This window comes from Myotis yumanensis, unplaced genomic scaffold, assembly GCF_028538775.1.
Source record: "Myotis yumanensis isolate MYYU_CA2020_CCGP unplaced genomic scaffold, mMyoYum1.0.hap1 SCAF_11, whole genome shotgun sequence".
NCBI lineage: Eukaryota > Metazoa > Chordata > Mammalia > Chiroptera > Vespertilionidae > Myotis > Myotis yumanensis.
In genome coordinates, this window is record NW_027223762.1 from 49,165,309 (window position 1) to 49,186,926 (window position 21,618).

Below are 21,618 nucleotides of genomic sequence, written 5' to 3' on the forward strand. Positions count from 1 at the left end.
TCCCTGTCCAGAGTAGTTCCTCAGCCCCTCCTTTCCCGTGACTAAGCCTGAGCAGTACAGAAGTGGTGGCCATTCCTCCCTCCACTCTGCTATGCAGTGGCCCTAACCAGTGTCCTCTCCAGTATTCATTTCCTCTTCAGTGTAGTCGTCTCTTCATTGCTTGGCCTTTTCACTGTTGTGAAACAATTAACACTATTCCTTCCATCCTCTCTGACCTTCAACCACATTTTTCTCATCATCTCTGAAAATCCCTCAAAATCCTCACAGAGATAAAGGAGGATACAGCCCTGGACTCAGAGATACTGTTTTTATTCAGGATCCTTAATAGTTCAACATTAGGGTTTTGCTTTGTAAACACTCCTGTCTCCACCCCATTCCATCTACAATTTATTTGGATCAGGTAAGATGCTTATGGTTGCGGGTAATAGAATCACTCACTTTCCAATGACTTGAACAATAGTTGTTTATTATCTCACATAGCAATAGGTCTAGAAGTGGATGTCCCAGGCTGGACACCGGGACACAGTAGTGTCATCAGATACCCAGTCTCTTGTTTCTCTCAGCGTTGTTCCCTCACCTGCTCTTGTACTTGTTCATTCAGGATGGCTGTTCATGGCTCAAACAGGAGGGACATTTCCTCCTAGACATCACTTTTTTTCTAGGAATTAATTATTACTGAGACATTTCCCAGGAGACATTTATCCCATTTGTCAGCCATGACCTGGCTTCAGGGATGCTGGCAAAACCAGCCTATGGCTTTTTTAACCTTTATCATGGCTACTGATACTGCTGTCATGGACAAGGAAGATGGGAAATGGCTGTTGGGTAGATTGTCAACAACATCTACCACATTGGCATCTCTCTTATTACAATTTTCATTCTCAGACTGGCTCGAGGGACACTGAGGAGGGCATCCAATGTCATACTCAAAAGTATACATGTCTGATGACAGTCAACCAAGTGCCTCAAGACCAAGCCTGGGTGCCTTGACACTTTTATCTCAGAATGATTTCTCTTTGCTTCTACGTCATTTGTGGAGATGCTGATAGTTACTTTTGCTTCTGGTCTTATTAACAAGGGTCACAGTTTGAGATTAAAGTCATTAATCCCAGCATATCCCTATATTTTGCCCCTGTGGGTCCACTGGGTATTCAGACAAGACAGACTCCCAGTGAGAATGCAAATCAGGGTCTTCTCAGGGATGTTTATCACACACTCAAAGTGTGAGGTGGAATTAATTGGTCTCCTGACTGATGACCGTTCAAACACAAATTCATAAAAAATACCAATAACATTTTAGCCACTCTGTTTGCATGGCTTATGGATAAAAGTCAATGTAATGGGTATGACATTTACTTCACAACAGGAGTGAAAATATTTCACTTGTCTTTTGCCTTTTGATGAAATTGCATCTAATCTTCATAGAGTTTTTTCTCTTACCAGGGAGATTAACTTTCAGTCACTCTAAGGATTGTCATACCAGACCAAACCTCCTTGATCCTAGAGGCCTTATGTTGGTCCAGAACTCTCAGTAATGATGATCTTCAGGCCATGTGACCTCCACTTACCCGATCATTGTCTCTCTCCACATGGTTCCTGAAAGCCAGCCAGAACTGTTGTTTCATTATATGTTTGGTCACTGGAGCCTTTTCTGAGGACAGACCCACAGGTGCCTATGACCCAGCCTCCCTTGGAGACCCCTCCTTCCCTGTGAGATTCTGCCCCCAGAAACCATATGACTCTTCCAACTTCAAAAATCACTTTCAAAAATTGTCTCTGCTTTGGGTGTTCCAGGGACCGTCTTGAAATACTTGCTCTTATTTCATAATGATTCTGCAAAATCTCCCCTTAGGAAGCCTTAGGAAACATATCTCTGGACTCTATTCTCCTTTTAACAATGAGTATAGGGGGAGAATATAAAAGTGGTTGTTTGCTCACTAACTCATCCTGTTAGCAATAGGATGCATTTCTTATTGAAACTGAATAAAATTAGATTCTAGATGGTCATGCTGATTAAGTATCCACCGAAAACTCACCAAATCATGATATGTTGTTGAGCACCTTGCCAGTGCACTTGGCCAATGCTTCCCTTTCACTTGCCTGCCTTCGCACTACTTCAGGTTACAGATTATTCTCTAGAGAGGCCCTTTCCTTCCATTCTGCCCGTCAAATCCCAGCCACCTAGCCAGACTCAGTGCATGGACCATCTTCTTTATCAAGCTTTCTTCTTCCTCCCACCCATTCTCTGAATTGAGAAAACTCTCAGAGGACTTTGATACACCTGTGTTATAGTATGCGCCTTTTCCCACCTTTGGTTGTCATCATAAGTGTGTGCATTGTACCTGTCCTACTGGTTTATAAGCCCTTTGAGAGCAGAGCCTATCTTGGTCTCTTTGCTTTATCAATGGTGCCTAGAAACTAACTGAATGGAACTGATCCAAATAGTTGTCTCCTGACCATGAATAGAATATGGTGGAACACAAGACATACATGTGTGGTACATAAGGAAATTAATACTATAGGCAATGAAGAGAAGATATGCGGGGGCAGTCCAGACTGACAAACATGGATGCCAAGCTCCATGAATGTTGTAGCACCTGTTGTGGTAGAGGAAGGACCACCATGAACTGAAGGCATCAGGAAAGGTTTCTTAGATGTCTTTAGAACTTGAACTAGATATTATATTGTCATAGAATTTGAATGAGTATGTAAGAAAGGAAAAGACAGAGAAGGCCTGGGGATATGGAGGAAAATACTACTGACTTCAGCATCTGCAGGTTGGTTTGGACACAGCAGGAAGATACTGTAACAGTGCCAAATGTTTTCATCAAACCTTACCACTTGTTTTTATTTTTATTTTTTATTGATTTTTTTCAGAGAGGAAGGGAGAGGGATAGAGAGTTGGAAACACTGATGGGAGAGAAACATTAATCAGCTGTCTCCTGCACACTCGCTACTGGGTATGTGCCCACAACCAAGGTACATGCCCCTGACTGGAATCGAACCTGGGACCCTTGAGTCCGCAGGCCGATGCTCTATCCACTGAGCCAAACCAGTTAGGGCAAACCTTACCACTTTTAAAGTACTGTCACATAAATTATTTTATGTGATTCCATCTAGTTAGGTCCGTAGACTGAATTCTACTCGATTGAAAATATCATTGGCCCTAGCCAGTTTGGTTTAGTGGATAGAGCACTGGCCTGCAGACTGAAGGGTCCCAGGTTTGATTCTGGTCAAGGGCACAAGCCTGGGTTTGGGGCTTGATCCCCAGGATGGGGTGTACAGGAGGTAGCCGATCAATGATTCTCTCTCATCATTGATGTTTCTATCTCTCTCTCCCTCTTCCTTCCTCTCTGAAATCAATAAAAATATATTAATATTAAAAAAAGAAACTTCCATTGCAAAGGAAATTCACTGTGTAAATGGTCAAAACATACTTTGGTGGTAACAGATCTATTTGTACCAGAAGTAATGATGCGGGGGGGGGGGGGGGGGGGGATACTAATGATCATACTGATTTCTAGAGTCCTAAAGCAAACACAACACAAAGAAGAGCACACAGTGTATCTCAGGTCGTGTGCTCAACTCCCACCTCGGAGCTAGGATAAATCCAAGGTGATCTGTGTTAACCAGGTCAAAGTTCAGTGCCATGGAAAGGCATTGTGTCTACTTAGTGCCACGTGCCATCTGAGGACACAGCTGTTGTGGGCTCGGGCAATTATTTTCTTATTTAACGGTTTCATTACCATCTGAAGATTCGGACTTGATGTACAAACACATCCCCCCACCAAGCCCTTTTATGCTGGAAACCGACAAGCTCCTCTCTAGGCTCTCCCCCTTAGCTGCTGCCCAGCATCCGGCAGTGACCATGTCCCGAGTGATGGGTGTTTACCTGAAGGTGAGCCGAAAAGTTGAAACCCCGTGGCCTCCTGAGCCCAGGGATTGAAAACCTCTTAGCAATCACCACAAATTTATGTTTGCTGTTGGAAAATTGCTTTGGGAAATGATGTGGATCAGAGAAGTAAATTTCCTGTCAAGATACATTTGAGTCGTGAGAAAAGCAAAATTGTGGGTGGGGGCGGGAAGATCTGTCAGTGTTTCATCTCATTTTTATTAATATTCTTTAATATTTGCCGCAGCCTCTCTCTGTGAGTCAAACTGTCAGTGGAAGCACCGGACTATAGAGAAGAGGCGGGGGTTTCTCTAGAGAGGAAGCTTGCCGTTATTTTACGAACAGAAGCTGGCCAGAACAGATGTGCTTCGAAGAGCTGGCAGTTTGTAAAAGAATTAAGGTGGAGAGTAAAACCCCACCATACAGATAGCGGGAATCCACTGCCTCTGGACTAGCCCAGACTTTGGCTTGTGCTTCCAGAAATTGCTGTTATACAGTCTGCACAGACGGTGGAGTGCTTGGACTAGCCAGGGAGGGAGGAAGCTTGGCAGGGCACCAGCTCCGAGCACGAGTCTTCTTCCCCCCACCTCCCAAAAAGCTGAGCCTGGTAAAAACTAAAAACACAAGCAGACCCTTTCCCTCTTTCCCATCTGCTTTCATCCTCATTCTCGGGGGGGGGGGGGGGGGGGGGGTTGGTAGCCCGGGGTAAACCGGTGGAGCCCAGCAGACTGCTGACTGAGTACCTGGATTTTGCTGCAGTCAGGGCTGCTGGGCTGTGGGGTCTGAGAACTCTGTGTCTCAGTGGCTGACAGATAGGGGACCAGGGCAGGAGCCTGTGTGTGGGGGCTCAGAAAAGCAACCCGTGCACTTGTGGCCGCGGTGATATGCTGTAATAAGGGCCGGCTTCTGCCCCTACCTTCTTCCAGGTGGGGAGAGGCTTGCTTAGAGAAAGAGGACTGATCAAATCTGTTGGCAGAATAGGGGAGAAATGTTATTTTGAAAAACACACTTTTATAAAAGCAATCACCAGAGGCAAGGCTTGGAGCACCCCTGTGAAGGGATCTTTGTAACCTCCTCCTTTTTTAAAAAAAATATATATTTTATTGATTTCAGAGAGGAAGGGGGAGAGAGATAGAAACATCAATGATGAGACAGAATCATTGATCGGCTGCCTCCTACATGCCCCGCCACTGGGGATCAAGCCGGCAACCGGGGCATGTGCCCTGATTGGGAATGAAACCATAACCTCCTGGTTCATAGGTCGATGCTTAACCACTGAACCACACCAACTGGGCAACATTCTCTTATAGCCACATCTCAGAATCCATTTCTAGAAAGTAGTTGTTTCTAAGGCCTTTGAATTCTCTCCTTCTCTATTTGTATAAACCCAATGTGTTACTACAAGTTGATGACATTGGGCGGGAACTAACATTACTTGAGAACTTCCTGTCAGCTATCACTGTGGCCAACCCAGAACATGAGGTCTCTGATCATCTTCCCAGGAACCTGCACTGCAGCCACTGATATGGCCATTTGAGAGATGCGGGTGCCAAGGTTCAGAGAGCTGAAATGATTACCTGCCTTAAGGTCATTTGACCCACTGGGGTCAGATTCTGTGCTCCATGGTGAGGGACAAAGTCAAGTGCAAGGGAGGCCCTTCCCACAAGAAGCAAACAGTGTAGTTTCCTTCCTGCTACGTATGCTCTCAACAGAGGCGTCATGAGGGACTGAATTCGGAGCAGTGACTAACAGCAGGAATTTCAGCTCCTGTGGAGGAGAGCTGGAAGCATGCGGTCCTCTGAAGTTGCACTGTGTGGGTGGCAACCCACATGTCACCGCCCACCTCCATCCACTGCTTAAATCTTTGCATACCGCACGGCTTTGGAAGTTGTCACTTACATTATCTCGTTTGATCCTTACCAGATCCTAGTGAAACAGGCTGAAAAGGCATTGTTTCTGAATTTTACAGGCAAGGGAATTGAGGTCCAGAAAGGTGGTGTTTTATCTAAGTCAGTAAATGGCAGCGCCAGGACCAGGGCTCTGCCTATTAATTCCATAGCCAATAGATTTTTTCTAATACATCATGAAGCCTCCAGACAAAGACAGCTGTGGGAGGTGTTGAGCACAGGAGGGGCTGATAAGACCAAGCTCCCCAAATGAAACTTGGCTTTTCAAATAATCTCTGAATGCCAGGTTTGCAGTATCGAGGAACCAGACCTCCTTTGACCTTTCAGAGTCTTAAATTGGTGGCCTGCTATGGGGCTTTAGCTTTTTGCTGTTGTCGCTTCCCCAGGTTAATCATTGTCTGTCTCAGTGTTTCTCAAACCTTTTTATCACCACCCCCCCCCACGGAGATATTTTGAGAAATTTTCCCTATTGCCCCCTCATTCTGAAATGTTAATACAGTTCTGTTGTATATCTGCTTACATACTATATACTCTGTGATTATCTATGCTTTATACACACAAGTAAGTTTTTTTTTACCCTCCCAAGAACCAGTTTTTACCCCATTGGTTCAGTATTGCTCCCATGGAGAACGCATCGTGTAACTCATAACTGCAAACTCGGGAAAAAAATATTTAGAAGAAGGCAGAGGAGGGCCCGACCAGCATGCTCAGTGGTTGAGCCTTGACCTGTGAACCAATAAGTCAGGGTTTGATTCCTGGTCAGGGCACATGCCCAGGTTGTGGGCTCCATCCCCAATGGGAGGAATGTTCAGGAGGCAGCCCATCAATGATTCTTTCTCATCATTGATGTTTCTATCTCTCTCGACCTCTCCCTTCCTCTCTCTCAAAAAAAAAAAAAAAGACACAGGCAGAAGAAGAAGAGAAGAAAGAGGAAAGAAATAAAGGCAGGTAGGAAGCAGGGGAGACAGGAGAGAGATAAGAAGGGAAGGGGAAAAGACAACAAACCCACAGAAAACAAGTCACCAAAGACACAAAACACTAAGGAGAAGGGTGTCCTCAATTTCCTCATAGCTACAGCTTTCCGTGGTAGTATGGTTCCTGTGCTGGGGTTTCACTTTGGCGAAAGTGTGCCCATGGCACCTGTCCAAAGCCAGGGCAGAGCATTCTCCAATCATCCCATGAGTGGATCACAAGGAACGGGCAGTGGCTTGGAAACAACTGACCTTTAATATCTAATTTCTCTAGATATAAACTCGTGTGTTCCCTCTGACCAGTCTGTGTGTGTGGTGCTGGGTACATCTCTAGGGAGGGTAAAGTTTGATGAGCTCATAACTTTACCTGTCAATAAGTAACAGAAAAGAGAATGCATTGGAAATGACACCAACTTTCCTTCCCCTTCTTAACTCCACACCCTGCCTACCAAATTGAGTAACTAGAAGGAAAGCCAGAGACACAGATGAGAGAGGAAAGGCCTGGACCGGTGCAACTGACTCGCCCAAGTGCCGGCAGCAAATCAACCGTGAAGTGGGCGCTTGGATTCTGCCTCTGGAAGCCTCAGCCCTGTCCCCAAAGGGAGAGCCCTGCTCCCATGTGTTCTTTCATCCTTTAGCTTGCTCAGCACCAACCGATCTGTTGGTGCGCAGAGCAAAAAACATCTTTCAGTAAACACCAGCAAATCTGTTACAGCTGAAGATGTGTGCTGAGTGTCCCGGGGGCCAGTATGATTTCATCTTGCCGATATTAAATAAGAGTCTGGGAGCTGGATAACAATCGCACGCTGTGTAGCAGCTTTGCACCTTCAGGAATTGCCTACAGATAGCAAATAGCTCCCATGTGGCAATGAGATTTGCCATCTCACCAAAGCCCCACATGAGCAATGCGTCCTCGAGCTGGTCCGTGGCCTTGGGTTCCTGTGGAAAGTGGAAGATGGTGCCAAACCTGCATGGGTGGCGTGAATGTGTGAGCGCTGGCACACACGGATTCCAGTGGTGGGTACATTCACCAGGGCTGCCTGACCTCAGTGGTAAGGCCAGACCAATGAAGAACCAGAACAAAGTCAGACATGACCATAGAGAGGCCAGGCCTGAGCTAGTTGCAAAGCTATGAAGTGTGCCCGTGGGCCCTCCGACATCAGTGCGCCTCCCTAGGTTCTCCTTGCAGACCCAGCGCTTCAGGAACTCAGAGGGTTGGATCTCATGGTATCTCATGTTCTGCTCAGAGCCTCCCTGGCTGTGTGACCTGGTTTTATTCAAAAACAAACAAACAAACAAGCAAAACACTTATCTAACAGGTACCTGGGCCAGGCCCTGTTCAAAGTATTTTGCAAAGAATAACTCATTTAATTTTTTTTTAATATTAGCTTATTTAATTCTCATAACAATCCTAACTCCATTTTATAGACAAAGGAATTGAGGATCAGTATAAGTTAAATAAGTTAAGGTTAAGTAACTTGGCAACTTTCCTCAGAATTTGAACCCAAGCATTGTTATCTCCAGAGTCAAAGTTTGACACTCCCTACTAGGGTAAGTGACTTTGGGCAAGTCCTTGAGCCTCTCTAAACCTCAGTTTACCTACCTGTAAAATAAGCACGTTAGTATTCCTCTAGACAAGGAGGGTTGAAGGTTTGTTGCAGCATTTAACTGAGAAAATGTTAAGGATTTAGTGAGGCACCTACTAAGTATAATCTATATCTATATCTATATCTATATCTATATCTATATCTGTATCTATATATCATCTATATCTATCTATATCTATCTATATCTATCTATATCTAATCTATATCTATCGATCGATCTATCTATATGGCTGTGTCTTTCCCTCTGACCTGTAACTATGACACACTCTGGCCACCAGGCGGTAGATGCTCAAAGCAGGAACTGCCATGATGTGCACCCACGGATCTGGTGCCAACAAACAAACACTTGGCTTCCCCGAAGTGGGACACAGGCCATGCCACCACCCCGGAGCGACACTCCACCAAATCACACCCAATATTGCCAAGACCCCATGCTGCAAAATGTGGCCCACAGCCCAGCCCAGCCCAGAAACGTGGCTGTGGGTGCCAGGTAATGTGTCACATAGCAATGCCTGGCTTCCTCTCCCTAGCGACTAACCTCCTTGGAGTTTCTTCAGCCCAGGAACCCCACTTGCTTTATAGCCAGTTGCAAACATTTTACAGTTTAACCAAATGTTTGTGAAGCATTTTCCTGTGCCTCATCTCATTTGATCCTCACAGAAGTCCTGGAATAGGTAGATAGAAGACTCGGGAGAATCCTATTTTCTTTTCATTAGCAAGACAAAAATAGAGACATTAAAATATTTTTTCTAATTAATTTCCTTTCAATGTGCACAAATCCATGCACCAGGACACTAGTATATAATAAACAATCCCCTTGCGGGAAGGGGTTGCCTTTCATAAATGGATCACACCCACGGTGAGTCTGGTGGACCTAGACCTTGGCTAATGCCTCTCCTTCAGGTCCAGTTATCTTATATTTCACTCAATGCATATTTACTTAATCTCTAAACGAGAACTGCTATGTTACTTTGATTGAGTTGAACAATATAATTAGAACTAAAAAAATCTGAGTGATATGTTACTTTGAGTTACATTTCAATTACAATGCGGTTTCTCCTCTGCTTCCCTATAGTGATTTTTTTTTGTATCTTTATGATTTTTGAAATAGTGTGCCAAAAAAGATCAATATGAGAAACTCAGATAAAAATGCTCTGGACAGTAGGCGAAGAAGTGAGGCTGAATTCCAAGAAGGATCATTATTTAAAAAATAAAACAGAGACACACAGCGAGATTCAATTGCAGGGAAATACAGATTTCACCACAAATGTAATCACTAAGGTGCAGAGACAGTGAGACAAAATCACAGAGCGCTTGCTTGTTCTGCAGCTGAGGAACAAAGGACAGCATTGCCTTGGCCAGCTGAAGACAGATTGCTGCATTGTTCTATTAATTGTGTATCACTTGGCTTTTCCAGACCTTTCTGTGGCAGACCAATCCAGCTCTCGCTTGCCACCTTCTCCCTCTTACTCACAGCTACCTTCACCATCTCTGGGATGGAGGTCCCTGACAAACATACTGAGAATTGTTAATCAAAGTTAAACATGCTGATGGTGAACACCTAATATAGTACATGATTTTTAAAGCGGACATTAGTTTAAGGAGATACAGTACACTGGAAGATTCTGTCTTTATCCTGGCTTTATTATAAGCCCTATACACTGTTGACAGATCTAGTCTTATCCATGAGCAATGGCCTGCATTGTTTCATTGGAGGGTTAGAAGAATGGATCTCCTGTCCAAATGCACATCGCCCAGCTATTTCAGTGCCTGAAATTCTAGCATTGGTGCAATTTCCTTAGGTTATTTCCCACAAAGATCCTTTCACAAGCTGCACAAACCCATGGGTAGAATTGTGAAGACCATCCATCCATCAGTCTTCTACTCAGATTCAGTTTTCTACTCGGATACAATTTAAAGGGTTGCTGGCAAAGAAGTTGATGTCTCTAGGCTGAGCGAAAAGGGAACATTTTGGTGCTGGGGTATTTGGAAAGAGTTGACATTTTCTTGGCTGTCTCCGAGGCCTCATGGGGCTGCTGTGTCAAAGAAAAGAATGCAAGGCACGAGGCAAGGGTGGGGACACAAGGGGGCAGTGCTGTGACTGTGATGCCAAACATGGTCCAGATGGAGAAGGAGAGGGTGTAGGAACACGGGCACAACGTCTTGTCCAGGACTCCTCCTGGGAGACTTACTGACTGTGTGTTTTGAGCAGGGCCAGCCCCGTCTCACAGTGACACAACAAATCAGAGGAGGCAAGGGAAGTGGTAGAGGTGGGAGGACACAGAATTTAGAAGAGGCAGTTCTGGGTCCAGGCCTGGCAGTGGCATTGACCTTGGGCAAACCACATAAACTCGTCCGGTGTGAGACTTCTTATCTTTTAAGAAAAAAAATGGGACAAGCCTGTGTCTGCCTTGTGAGACCGCCGGGGAGAATTCAAATAAATAAAACAATTCTTTGTAAACAGCCCTTTGTAAACGATGGAGTGCTCAGAAACCAATGACAAGCCCAGCTCTGCTTGCCCATCTTTCTCACAGTATCAGCCCCGCCAGGTGGAGTCAGTGGGGGCTTCCTCACTCAAGACTCACCCAGGCCAGCCCAGCCAGTGTGGCTCAGTGGTTAAGCGTCCTCAACCTATGAACCAGGAGGTCACGGTTCCATTCCCAGTCAGGGCACATGCCTCGGTTGTGAGCTTGATCCCCGCCTAGGGAGCCTGCAGGAGGCAGCCAATCAGTGATTCTCTCTCATCATTGATGTTTCTATCTCTCTCTCCCTCTCCCTCTCTGAAATCAATAAAAATATATATATATATATATAATTTTTGAAAAAAGACTCACCCTGTACAGTCCAGACCGCAGCCAGCTATATATTTTAAAAAGCCGCAGCCAGAATTGTGGATCTTGAAGATTGCTGAGCTGTGCATGCTTTGATTCTTGTCTGTGACCCGCTGCTTCTCAACCTTGGCTAAACTTCAGGATCACCTGGGAAGCTTCAAAAAATGCCCTCACCAAAGCCACACTCCAGGTCAATTGAAGCAGAATATCTTGGGGAGGGACCCAGACATCAGTATTTATGAAAGCTCCCACGTGGTCCCAGTGCACAGCCAGGGTTGAGAAGCACCCTCTTTGCTAAGCGAGAGAAAGAAGGATGCGGCTAGACAACGAATACATTTTTCTCGTAATGTAGGAGGGCATTGACTTGCCAACATTACATTGAGAAGAAGCAAATAGCCAACCTGATAGGTCAAAATAAAGAAAGAAATTACTAAAAAGGGTGGAGCAGTGGAGTTGGTGTGTTACAGATCCTTATGGTGATTATTTGAGCAACATAAAGGGTAAGTCTTGAATCACTCTCTTGCCCTTTCATTCTCTTTTTTCCCCTCTCTCCTCCTCTTACCCACCTTGCCTTTTATTTTCCTCAATATCTCCCTCTTTCCTCCCCCCCTTCTCATTTTACAAAAGGGCTCTGAACTCCTAACAGGCATTGTAACCACTTACTCACAATGTAGTAAGTTATTTTAGGAGTCCTGTACAAATGTTTTCCTGTACTGCTTCTCTGCCCCCCCGCCCCATCCCCACCCCTACCCCAGTGGCATTCATCAGATTTTTTAATTTTTTTAAAATTGAGTCTACTTCCCAGCACATCCGTGTCTGCGCTCTCACGTGTGGGTGAGTGTGAGTGAGTGTATCCTCTCTAGGATTTCCTTTTGTCTCTTCCTGAACATTCTGAAAACCCTACTTTCCTGCCCACACATGCCTGTGCTTGCTCATCTGTTTTCCAGCATGCCCACCTCCTCTCTGAGGCCCTGTCTCTCTGTGGTTGTTTAATCTACCTTTGCTCATTCCCATGCAGGGAGCCCAATGAAGCAGAAGTTCTGGGGAATGGGAGTGCAGGGGAATTTTCATTTTCTGTTGAAGTGACACTAGCTTGACAACTGCATTTGGTTTGACTTTTATTCTTGGCAGGGGGTGGGGGGATGATAACATTAGAAGCCCAGACTGGAAGATTCCTAGGGAATACCTGGATGAAAGCCCATTCAGTAAGACCTCACCAGAGGAATCCAAGGCAAGTGAGTAAGAGCACCAGCTTTAGCCCAGCCAGCGTGGCTCAGTGGTTGAGTGTCGACCTATGAACCAAGAGGTCATGGTTCAATTCCCGGGTTGTAGGCTGGATCCCCAGTGTGGAGCATACAGGAGGCAGCCAATCAATGATTCTCTCTCATCTTTGTTTCTCTCTCTCTCCCTCTCCTTTCCTCTCTGAAACACACACACACACACACACACACACACACACACACACACACACGGTTTAAAGGCCACACTTCTCAGTTCTGGACCCTGAATTCCCAGAGCACACACTTGATCTGGACTACAGAGTGTTTGATCAACCAGGACCATTTGAATGTGAACTGACCTCTCCAGTTCCCTCATCATGTCATACGCTCATGAACTCTTGCTGGCCTGGCCCCAAATACATTTCAGTTTTTTAATGCCTGCATCTCTAGACCATCCTGTTTCTAAGGTCTGAGATGATTTCCCTGATTAATATATCTACCTACTCACTAGACCAGTGGTTCTCAACCTTCCTAATGCCGCGACCCTTTAATATAGTTCCTCATGTTGTGGGGACCCCCAATTTCATTGTTACAAATTGAACATAATTAAAGCATAGTGATTAATCACAAAAACAATATGTAATTATATATGTGTTTTCCGATGGTCTTAGGCAACCCCTGTGAAAGGGTCGTTCGACCCCCAAAGGGGTCGCGACCCACAGGTTGAGAACTGCTGCACTAGACTAACTATGTTGATTTTTTAAATGGAAGCCCAGACTTGGTGGGAGAAGGAGAAAACCCAGGTGGCCCACCTCCTGAGAGAAATGTCAAGTGTCTCATTTTCCTTCTTAATTAAATATCTACTGTTAACTTGATTTCTTTCCTGTACCTAAATGAGATACTGCTTTTTTTTTTTTTTTATGTGGGTCAAGGGAGGGTTCTGACGAGGATCGTCCCACTTACTTTAAGTTCTGCCACATGTTCTTTGACAAGCATGTGCTACCTTCAGGTCCTCTTGCTCATTAGCAACCAACCGGGGTTTTTTAACTTAGGCGTCCAGTTCTGTGGCAAGGAGGAGGGGGATGAAAAGAGAATCGATCTAAGTGAACCAAAACCTAACTGGTCAGCAAGGCCGGAGCCCAGCCCAGTGGTTCAGACAGCCTCATGCTTTAGACTGTGTGGTAGAGTTTCTCACTCGTGACACTTAGGCCAATGATTCCTTGTTGTGGGGGCTTCCCTTTGCATTGTAGGATGTTTAGAGGGACCCCTGAACTCCACCCACTGGAGGCCAGTAGCTTCACCCACACCCCCCATGTACGAAAATCAAAAATGTTCCCACATATCACCAATTGTTACTTGGGTGGCAAATTTGCCCCTGGTTGAAAACCACTTTGTCATAGAAACTTAGCCCATTTAATGACCAAGAAAGAAATGTAAGTAAATCCCCAACAGTAATAGTTGCCTATACCTTGTACTCTCTGAGTCAAAAATCCTCTGGTTAGAGGTTGGGATGGGTAATTACCTGGACATTTCTGCTTCTGGAAGCCTGTGAGAGGTCTCCTCTCTTGCCAGTGGTCCATATTGCCCAATTATCATAAGCCAAAGCAAACAAAGGCATGAGAATTGCAGGATTTGAACACTGTACCCATGTCATCCAACATGAATATGGTGAGCCTGTTCCCTGTGACCAGGCTAGTCTTAGGCTCTTTGCTGGTGAAGAAGAAAAGGGGGCAACCACTCAAGGAAAGAAGACACGGGGTGCAGTGAAAAGGGTACCAAACTGAATATCAGGGCCCCCAATTACTAGCTGGGTGACTTTGCACAAAGTATTTGACCTCTCTAAACCTCAGTTCCTCAGGTAAAGATAAGGTTCCTGGGACTCTCTCACATTTTGAAATCTACATAAGGCTCCCATACCAAGTAACCACTCAATGAATTCATTTCCTCCATCTCATTTATATCTCCAACTAAACCTTAAGTATGTAGTAGCCAGGCCCTTGGCTTTGAGCAGAAAATCAAAGACATTTCAAAATTGTGTCCAATTGAGGAAGGCTAGAAGATGGTGCCCAAGTGAGGAGTAAGAATATTGCCTTCTGGATCCCTGGAAAAAATCAGAGTACAGCATTTTTTTTAACATAAAATATATATTACCTAACCCTGAGGTGGAACTCATTAGTTAGGAGCATACTCTTAAAAGAATGCGTTGCCATCTGCTCACTCTTACCACTAGGGAGCTCTTACTCCCCGGTGGCAAGAGAGCCCAGATCTCCCAGCCTGCAAAGCTCCTGCCAACTCATTAACTAATGCCTGAAATGCCATCAGCCCACTCAGTCCTTTATACCTTAATTGTGACTAACTTGTCAGGTCCCTTCCTGAGTACAAGTTTAAGCCTAGAAGAACAAAGTAGGGGAGTAATTAATGCTGGAGAGTAGTTATATAATGCGATCATTTGTGTGGTTATATATGTGGAGATATATGTACATATAGCAACATATACATGTACGCATGTGTGGTTATATCTATGTCATGCCATGCACATCTGTGTGTGTGTGTGTGTGTGTGTGTGTGTGTGTGTGTATCCCTCAACTTCTGTCAAAATATATTTCAGGAGCCTGTTTAATAGTCATATTCATGCTATTTGACATTTCACCCATGGCAAACCCGAGTCAGCCTGCATAACCACCTGTCCAGAGGTGAAAAGTGGGCTTATTTTGATTACCCCAAGTCATTGGAGACCCATTGTCCAAAGCAGAGAGAAAGCCTGGTCTTTCAGTAAAGTTCTCCATGAGAGGGGCAAGCCTATCATTTTGCCAAGATGGGTGATCCACCAATGCCCTCTTCCATGTGGCAGACAGAATGAGCACCCAACTTGCTAGCAATCGATTCATATAACCCCGGAATACAGGCGGCCCTGGAACCCTCCAGTGATCTGTGTGCAGTTGCTCAGGAAACTTGAGAGGACTAGCAAGTGGTGTTTGCCCCTCTGATCACTTACACATCCGCACAAATGTGTTGTTGATGCTAAGTCATACCAAATGTCAGCCTTCCTGCAGGCAGGGAGGCAAGGTAAGTCACACCTGGAGGAGCTTGGGAGAATCTAAAAAATGGATTAAAACAATTTCTTATTCTCAGAATAACCTTTTCTTTGCAATGGCAACTTTTTAGTCCTAGGGGCCTGGTATGGGAGTGGGACAGCTGGTGTCAAGGATCAAGGCTGAAGCCTGAGTGTCAGGGGTGTCTTTCTTCTGAGAGAGGCCAGATGGGTTGCATTTAACTTGCTCCCTCTGACCCAACCTAAACCACCACCAGGGCTAAGACTGGGGTGAGAGTGTCATTTGTCATTTAAAGAGACTTTTTCTCTATATAAATATTTGAAACACCTCTACACTCTGGCTGAACTTTAATAAGCTGGGAAGGTACTGCAGATGGAGGGTTAATTCATCATGATTCCCCAGGAGATAAGTGAACTGTGGCCTCCAATCCTTTTCAGATGGCACAGGATAATGAGATTAGCACCCTCTGTGGGAAGAACCAAAAAAGAGGTGCTACACCTTTAAAAATGAGATTCTCTTTTAAATGCTCAGTAGTTGGCTTCGAGGGGTCAGAGCAAGTTTCTTGAAGCTGAAAGATTAATTAATTTGAGAAAGAAAAGATTTCAAGTGTCACAGAACCTTAGTTAAAACTACCGATTTCCCTTATTCTCGCCTTCTCCTTTCCCCCTTGCCATCCTCTGAACCCGGAGGCACGGGGGCATGAAATAATGAGAGCTAAATACCTCCATTTGCGTGGGAAACGTATTGACCTGCCTACAAAGACACACAATGCAGACATACAGATGCACACAGGCCAAGTGAGAACACAGCGTTCTCGGCCATCATCCCTTCTCCAGGTCTCAGGTTGCAGATTCCTCTTTATAGTGGTCATTCATTACATTTACATGGACTTAAGATCTTCTATGTATGTGGTGAACTAGTCCTATGGTGCAGGGAGGGTGCAGCAGCAGAAAACAAAGCTCGATTTTCTTCTCTCTTTTCTCAGGGCCACATTGAAAAAAGAAGAAAGCAAGCAAGCCTTGGGGATAGGCGATAAAAGTCTGCAGCTTCCAATATCCCAATTTCTAGTGGGCAGGGGAACCTGTGGTTCCGATGTTTGCCAGAAGGGCTTTGCTTCTAGAAGAGTTCCCTGTAAGCACACCAGCACAGCCCTTAATGCACCAAATCAGAGCAGCTTTTGGCACTGAAATCCAGTAGTTTTCCTATGAGGAGGTTAAATCAGTGGAATCCTAGATTTCTTTCAATTGCCAGAATTTGGGGATTTTTTTTTCTCTCCAAAAAACGTATGTCTTCTTCTGGAGAGGCCTCATTAATGGAGTTTAAGATGGGAGACACATCCCCAAGAGATCCTTGTCCCTGCTACCCCCGCTCCCTCTCCTACCCCCCCCCCACCCCCCCCACCCCACCCCCACCCCCGTTACATGCTCCTTAAAACAGCAGCCCCAAATGATTGTGCTTAGACCAAAGCCAGACCCCCTCCTCAAAGTTCTCAAACAAGGCACCTCTCTTCTCGGACATGGCGTCTAAATGGTGTGACATAATGTCATGTTTTAATTACAAACAAAGCAAGATGAAGTTTCCTAAGCTGGTCTGTGTATGGAGTGGGGGAGGGGGGTGGCTGTCCCCCAAGGCTTAACATTTTCAGAGAAATTTGTAGATGATTTCTCTTGAAAGGGCCTCTTAGAAGCAGTGTTGTTAAGCATATGGGTTTCTCTGCAGGCAGAACAGAAATCTACTACCAATCCACAGTTTAAGTAAATTTCAGAGTGATGCCATTCTGCATTTCAAACAGCTGATTGTGCCTCTGTAGGTAGGGGCTGGTGGCATTTGCATTTTTGGGAAATGGTGGGGTAGGTCTTTCCAACCCTCCTCCTGCTCTGTGGACTTATCTCTTAAAAAAAAAAGAGAGAGAAGGGAAACAGAAAAATGCTAGTCTGCAGGCTCCTTCAGAGGGGGGAGCCACCTGAGTTTGAGAAAGACTTCTGGACACGGACAACATTGGTTCCGCGTTTGCCATCTGCCATCCATGACAGTTTATTTCGATCAGACATTGGCTTAAATTGTTAGCGAGTGAAAGACCCCTCCCATCCAACACACGCACTCCTCCTCCGCCTCCTTCCCCACACCCCCACCAAGGGATACCCTTCAATAAGCAGCCTAAATCTGGTCCTGGAAACCTAAGAAGGGTGGGAAGGGGCAGTCATTGGTCCCAGCAAGGAAAAAAGTGAAACAACACAGGGAGAGCAAGCATGGCACAGAAAGGCTATCTGAGGAGAGGGAGCTTTTGCCCTGGATTAACAAATGAACCCCATCTCAGTAAAGGATTCCAATGGTGACCTTCCCCCCACCCCACCCCCACCCCACCCCACCCCACACACATCACTTCTGCATCCTGTCTGCCCCTGACCTCTCCTGCTGCCAAGCATTGCTCATCCTGAGGCAGGATTTTTCTGACTGTTCCCCACAGTAACTAGGAGGGTGCTGTCCCCGCTGAGAGCCTACGCCCGCTGCAATCTTAGCAGTGTGCTCCAGAGAGCACAGCTGAATTGTCTCATTCCCCTCAGTCAGACCACAGAGAGCAAGAGCTGAGAGCCTGGCTCTCTCAGAGAAAAGAGTAAGAAAAGGGGCACAAATGCTACTATGTCTGGTGACTCAAAGGCATAGGAGAAATAGAAACCGGTGGCATTCGGGGCTGAGATTTTGAATTGATTTGGAAGATGGTTATATTAAGTGCAAAAAATAAAAAGGTTTCTCGTTAACAGGACAAACTGGCTGGCGCTGCCTTCTAAAAGCCATTTGCCGTGATCTCTGCTTCAAAGGCCGAGCAGTGATGCGCAGCCCTCAGTCACCTTTCTCTGGCTTTAAAGTGGCTGGATTGCATTGCACACCCTAAAAATAATATAAAGGGTATGGCTTTTTTTTTTTTTTTGTAAGTCCTTAGTCATGTGGAGAAAATCAACTTGATAAGCTCTGTTTGTCTTTCTTTATATTGCAAATTGAGTCTGACCACTTTGCTTCTCAATTTATGGATCTTCCCTCTGGCCCCTAGCCATCCCCCTCCCCCTGCCTCCCTCCCCTCCCCCCAGAGAAGGAAATTGTAACTGTTGCTTCTCTTTTAACACAGGTCACAATTCATTTAGGTTACTCCAGTCTGTAAAAACTGTAAATGCTATTTTATTTTTTAAACATTTACCAAAAAAAAAAAATCAATGATTGGTACCTTTTTACACTCTCAGATTCCTGAATATGGACAGATCTTCAAAGGGAGGAAGGAGTTCTCATATGAAATTTAAGATAGACTGTCCTGAAGGTTGTGGGGTGGGGTTTTTTTGTTGTGTTTTATTTCATTTTTGTTTTTTTTAAGACACAATAAAGCTAAAATGTCAAGTCTCTGGGAGTGATCCCCTTACAGTTTCAGTCCAGGAGCGGATCAGAGCTTAGACAAGGAGACCCCAGCCCGGCCGCCCAGGCCTATTTGGTAGCGCACAGGTTGAGAACCAGGGGGACAATCACACCTCGCATTCCCTCGCGGGCTGCTGGTGGCAGGTACAGGAGCCATACTCATTGATGATCACCAGGGCCCCCTCGATGTGGTTGGGTTTGTAATCAACGTAGTATTCCTGGGCAGACATGGCAGCCATCTGATGCATGGTCTGTTTCTGCTTTTGCTTCCTGCGCTGCGTGACAAAGCACTGTCTGAGCTGCCTGAGGCTCGCAGGGAAACACTTCCAGGAGACGTAGAGCACCAGGACCACGATAAGGAAGGAGAAAATGAGGGCCATGGTGCCTGTGACCACCTTGTGGATCTGCACGGCGTTCTCCGCGTGTTCGCCGCCAGGGAGAGCCACCGTGGCCGGCTCCTGCGTGCCGTCGGGCTGCCCCTCCCCGCCGTCAGTGAGCGTGGTGGCCGAGCCGGCGGGGGCGCCCAGGTCACTGCGGTTGGTGAAGGCCGAGAGCAGGTGGTCGCTGGTGGGCTCGGCGCCGTCCTCGCACAGATGGAAGGCGTACACGGCGTCCAGGACGTCCTCGCCCTGCGCGTACTCGGGGCTGGCGCACTGCAAGTTGCCATCGTAGCGCCCCTGGAAGTTGCTGAGCCACGAGGCCAGGGCGCACACGTTGCGCCCGCAGTCCCAGAGGTTCCCGGCCAGGGTGATGCTCGTCAGCGACTTCCAGGAGTTGAGGATGCGGGGCTCGACGTAGGTGAGGCGGTTGGAGTCCAGCTGCAGGGACTGCAGGTGCGGCACCGTCTCAAACACATGGGGCTCCATGTACTCGATCTCGTTCCCAGACAGGTCCATCTTCTCCAGGTTCCAAACCCAGTCCAGCGAGCTGACCACGATGGCCACCTTATTCCTCCGCAGGCAGAGGGAGTGCAGGGAAAGGAGGCGCGGGAAGTGGGCGAAGTTCACCTTGACCAAGTCGTTGTGCTCCAGGTGCAGCTCGGTGAGCTTGAACAAGCCGGCGAAGGAGTTGCGCGCCAGGCTCTTGAGCTGATTGTATCCGATGTCCAGAAACTTGAGGCTGCGGCAGTCCTGGAAGATGCGCACGGGCACGAACTGGAGGGCGTTGGACCGCATGTGCAGCGTGGTGAGCTTCCGCAGCCCGTGGAAGAGGTCAGGCGCCAGCGCCTGCAGCTTGTTGTAGGAGAGGTCCACGCTGCGCAGGTTGGGCATGGGCCGGAAGGTGGTGTTGGCCAGTTGGGTGATCTGGTTGGAACTCAGCGTGAGTTCCTTCACTCGGCGCAGCTTCTGAAAGGCGTCCCCTTGCACCGAGCAGATGTGATTGTGATCCAGATAGAGCCACGTGAGCTGCATTAACCCCGTGAACTGGCCGGCGCGCAGCTCCGAGAGGCTGTTGTAGCGCAGGGACAAGCCCAGCAGGCCGGACAGGTTGTGGGGCGCCTCGGTGAGGTTGAGCGCCTCGCAGTACAGCAGCCGCCCCTCGCACCGGCACAGCTGCGGGCACCCGCTGGGGGCGGCGGGCAGCATCTGAAAGCAGGCCCCCAGCAGACACCAGACCACCCCCGAGGGCCTCCTCAGCAGCCAGTGTAGACAGAGACCGAGCAGCAGGAAATCCATTAGCGAGAATCTTTCCACAGAGGCTGGAGAATGTCCATTGGAAGCGCTCGGTCAGAAATCTACATCATATTTTATTCCAAGGGAGAGGGAGCGGGGGGAGGGGGAGAAAAGGGCAAAAAAAAAAAAATCAAATAAATATCTTGAAATAAAGAAGGACCCCCCCTCCCCAGAGCCGCACGTTCACCTCTAAGCATGCAGAAAGCTGGGCAGCATACAAAGTTCACAGCCACGGAAAGATCAAAGGGATGGTGATGTGGTCCATGTTAGATGCTGCAGCAAAGAAAAGGGAGGGAAAAAAAAAATCTTCGGGAAAGAATTTAATTAAAAAGTGTCTTACCCACCCTTTTCCAGAGAGTGACAACCTCCATTCAGCTGCTCCCTTTGTATGCAGGCTAATTATATGCAGGGCGAGAGAAGACCCCTCTGTGTATCCGAGGCAGCCCCGCTCCGCGGCCAGCGGATCTGGCAGGCGCACAATGTCTCACTTTGCTGCTCGGCTCGGCTCGGGGCCGCAAGGGCGGCTGGCGAGGCGGGGAGGCGACTTCTAGGACCCGCAAGTTTCCCAACTACGTGCCGGAGCCGGGCTTCGCCTTCCCACCGCCGTCCTTTCCCTCTGCAGTTCGGGCTGTGACGTGGCGGGGGGGAACACTCCAAACTCGGGGCTCGCGACTCCCCAGGATCTGACAGTCTGGTTAATGTCCGTCATTGGAAAGGACCACTGACCGGCGCCACCTCCTAGTCCGTGGAGACAGCCTGCCATTCGCGCCCCGGGCGGCTGCGGAGAGCGGGCTCGCTCATGCTTTGCGGGCGGCGGGCGGCGGGGAGGCGCGGGCGGCGGCGCGGGGCGCGGGGCGCGGGGCGCGGGGCGCGGGGAGCGGGGAGCGGCGCCCAGGCTCCTCGCCTCCGCCAGGCAGTGTGCGGCGCGAGCTTGCACAGGCACCTACTGCTCACTGAGTGTCGTAAGCTGCTCACGATTGTGCGTCTTCCCGGAGCACCTCAGACATGGGCAGATTGAAAAGGGGTGGGCATAAAACCAACATTTCACCGAATCACGAAAGT

General features: G+C 47.2%; 2 protein-coding genes across 5 annotated transcripts in view; one reads left to right on the top strand and one right to left on the bottom strand.

The window, feature by feature from the left end:
• The window catches only part of CTNNA2 (catenin alpha 2), a 1,104,237-nt gene that overhangs the window by 726,815 nt on the left and 355,804 nt on the right, over window positions 1–21,618 (top strand). The gene's annotated exons all lie outside the window — the stretch shown is intronic.
• LRRTM1 (leucine rich repeat transmembrane neuronal 1) lies at window positions 18,640–21,328 on the bottom strand. Of its 3 annotated transcripts, none has more exons than XM_070428492.1 (2): window positions 20,901–21,328; window positions 18,640–20,618 (listed from the first exon to the last, which is right to left on the bottom strand). In XM_070428492.1, the coding sequence occupies exon 2, from the start codon at window positions 20,557–20,559 to the stop codon at window positions 18,991–18,993; it is 1,569 nt and encodes a 522-aa protein (XP_070284593.1). In that variant the 5' UTR covers window positions 20,560–20,618; window positions 20,901–21,328; the 3' UTR covers window positions 18,640–18,990. The 3 variants fall into 3 exon arrangements, with proteins under 3 accessions (XP_070284593.1, XP_070284594.1, XP_070284592.1); XM_070428493.1 differs by having other exon boundaries at window positions 20,897–21,328; XM_070428491.1 differs by having other exon boundaries at window positions 20,744–21,328.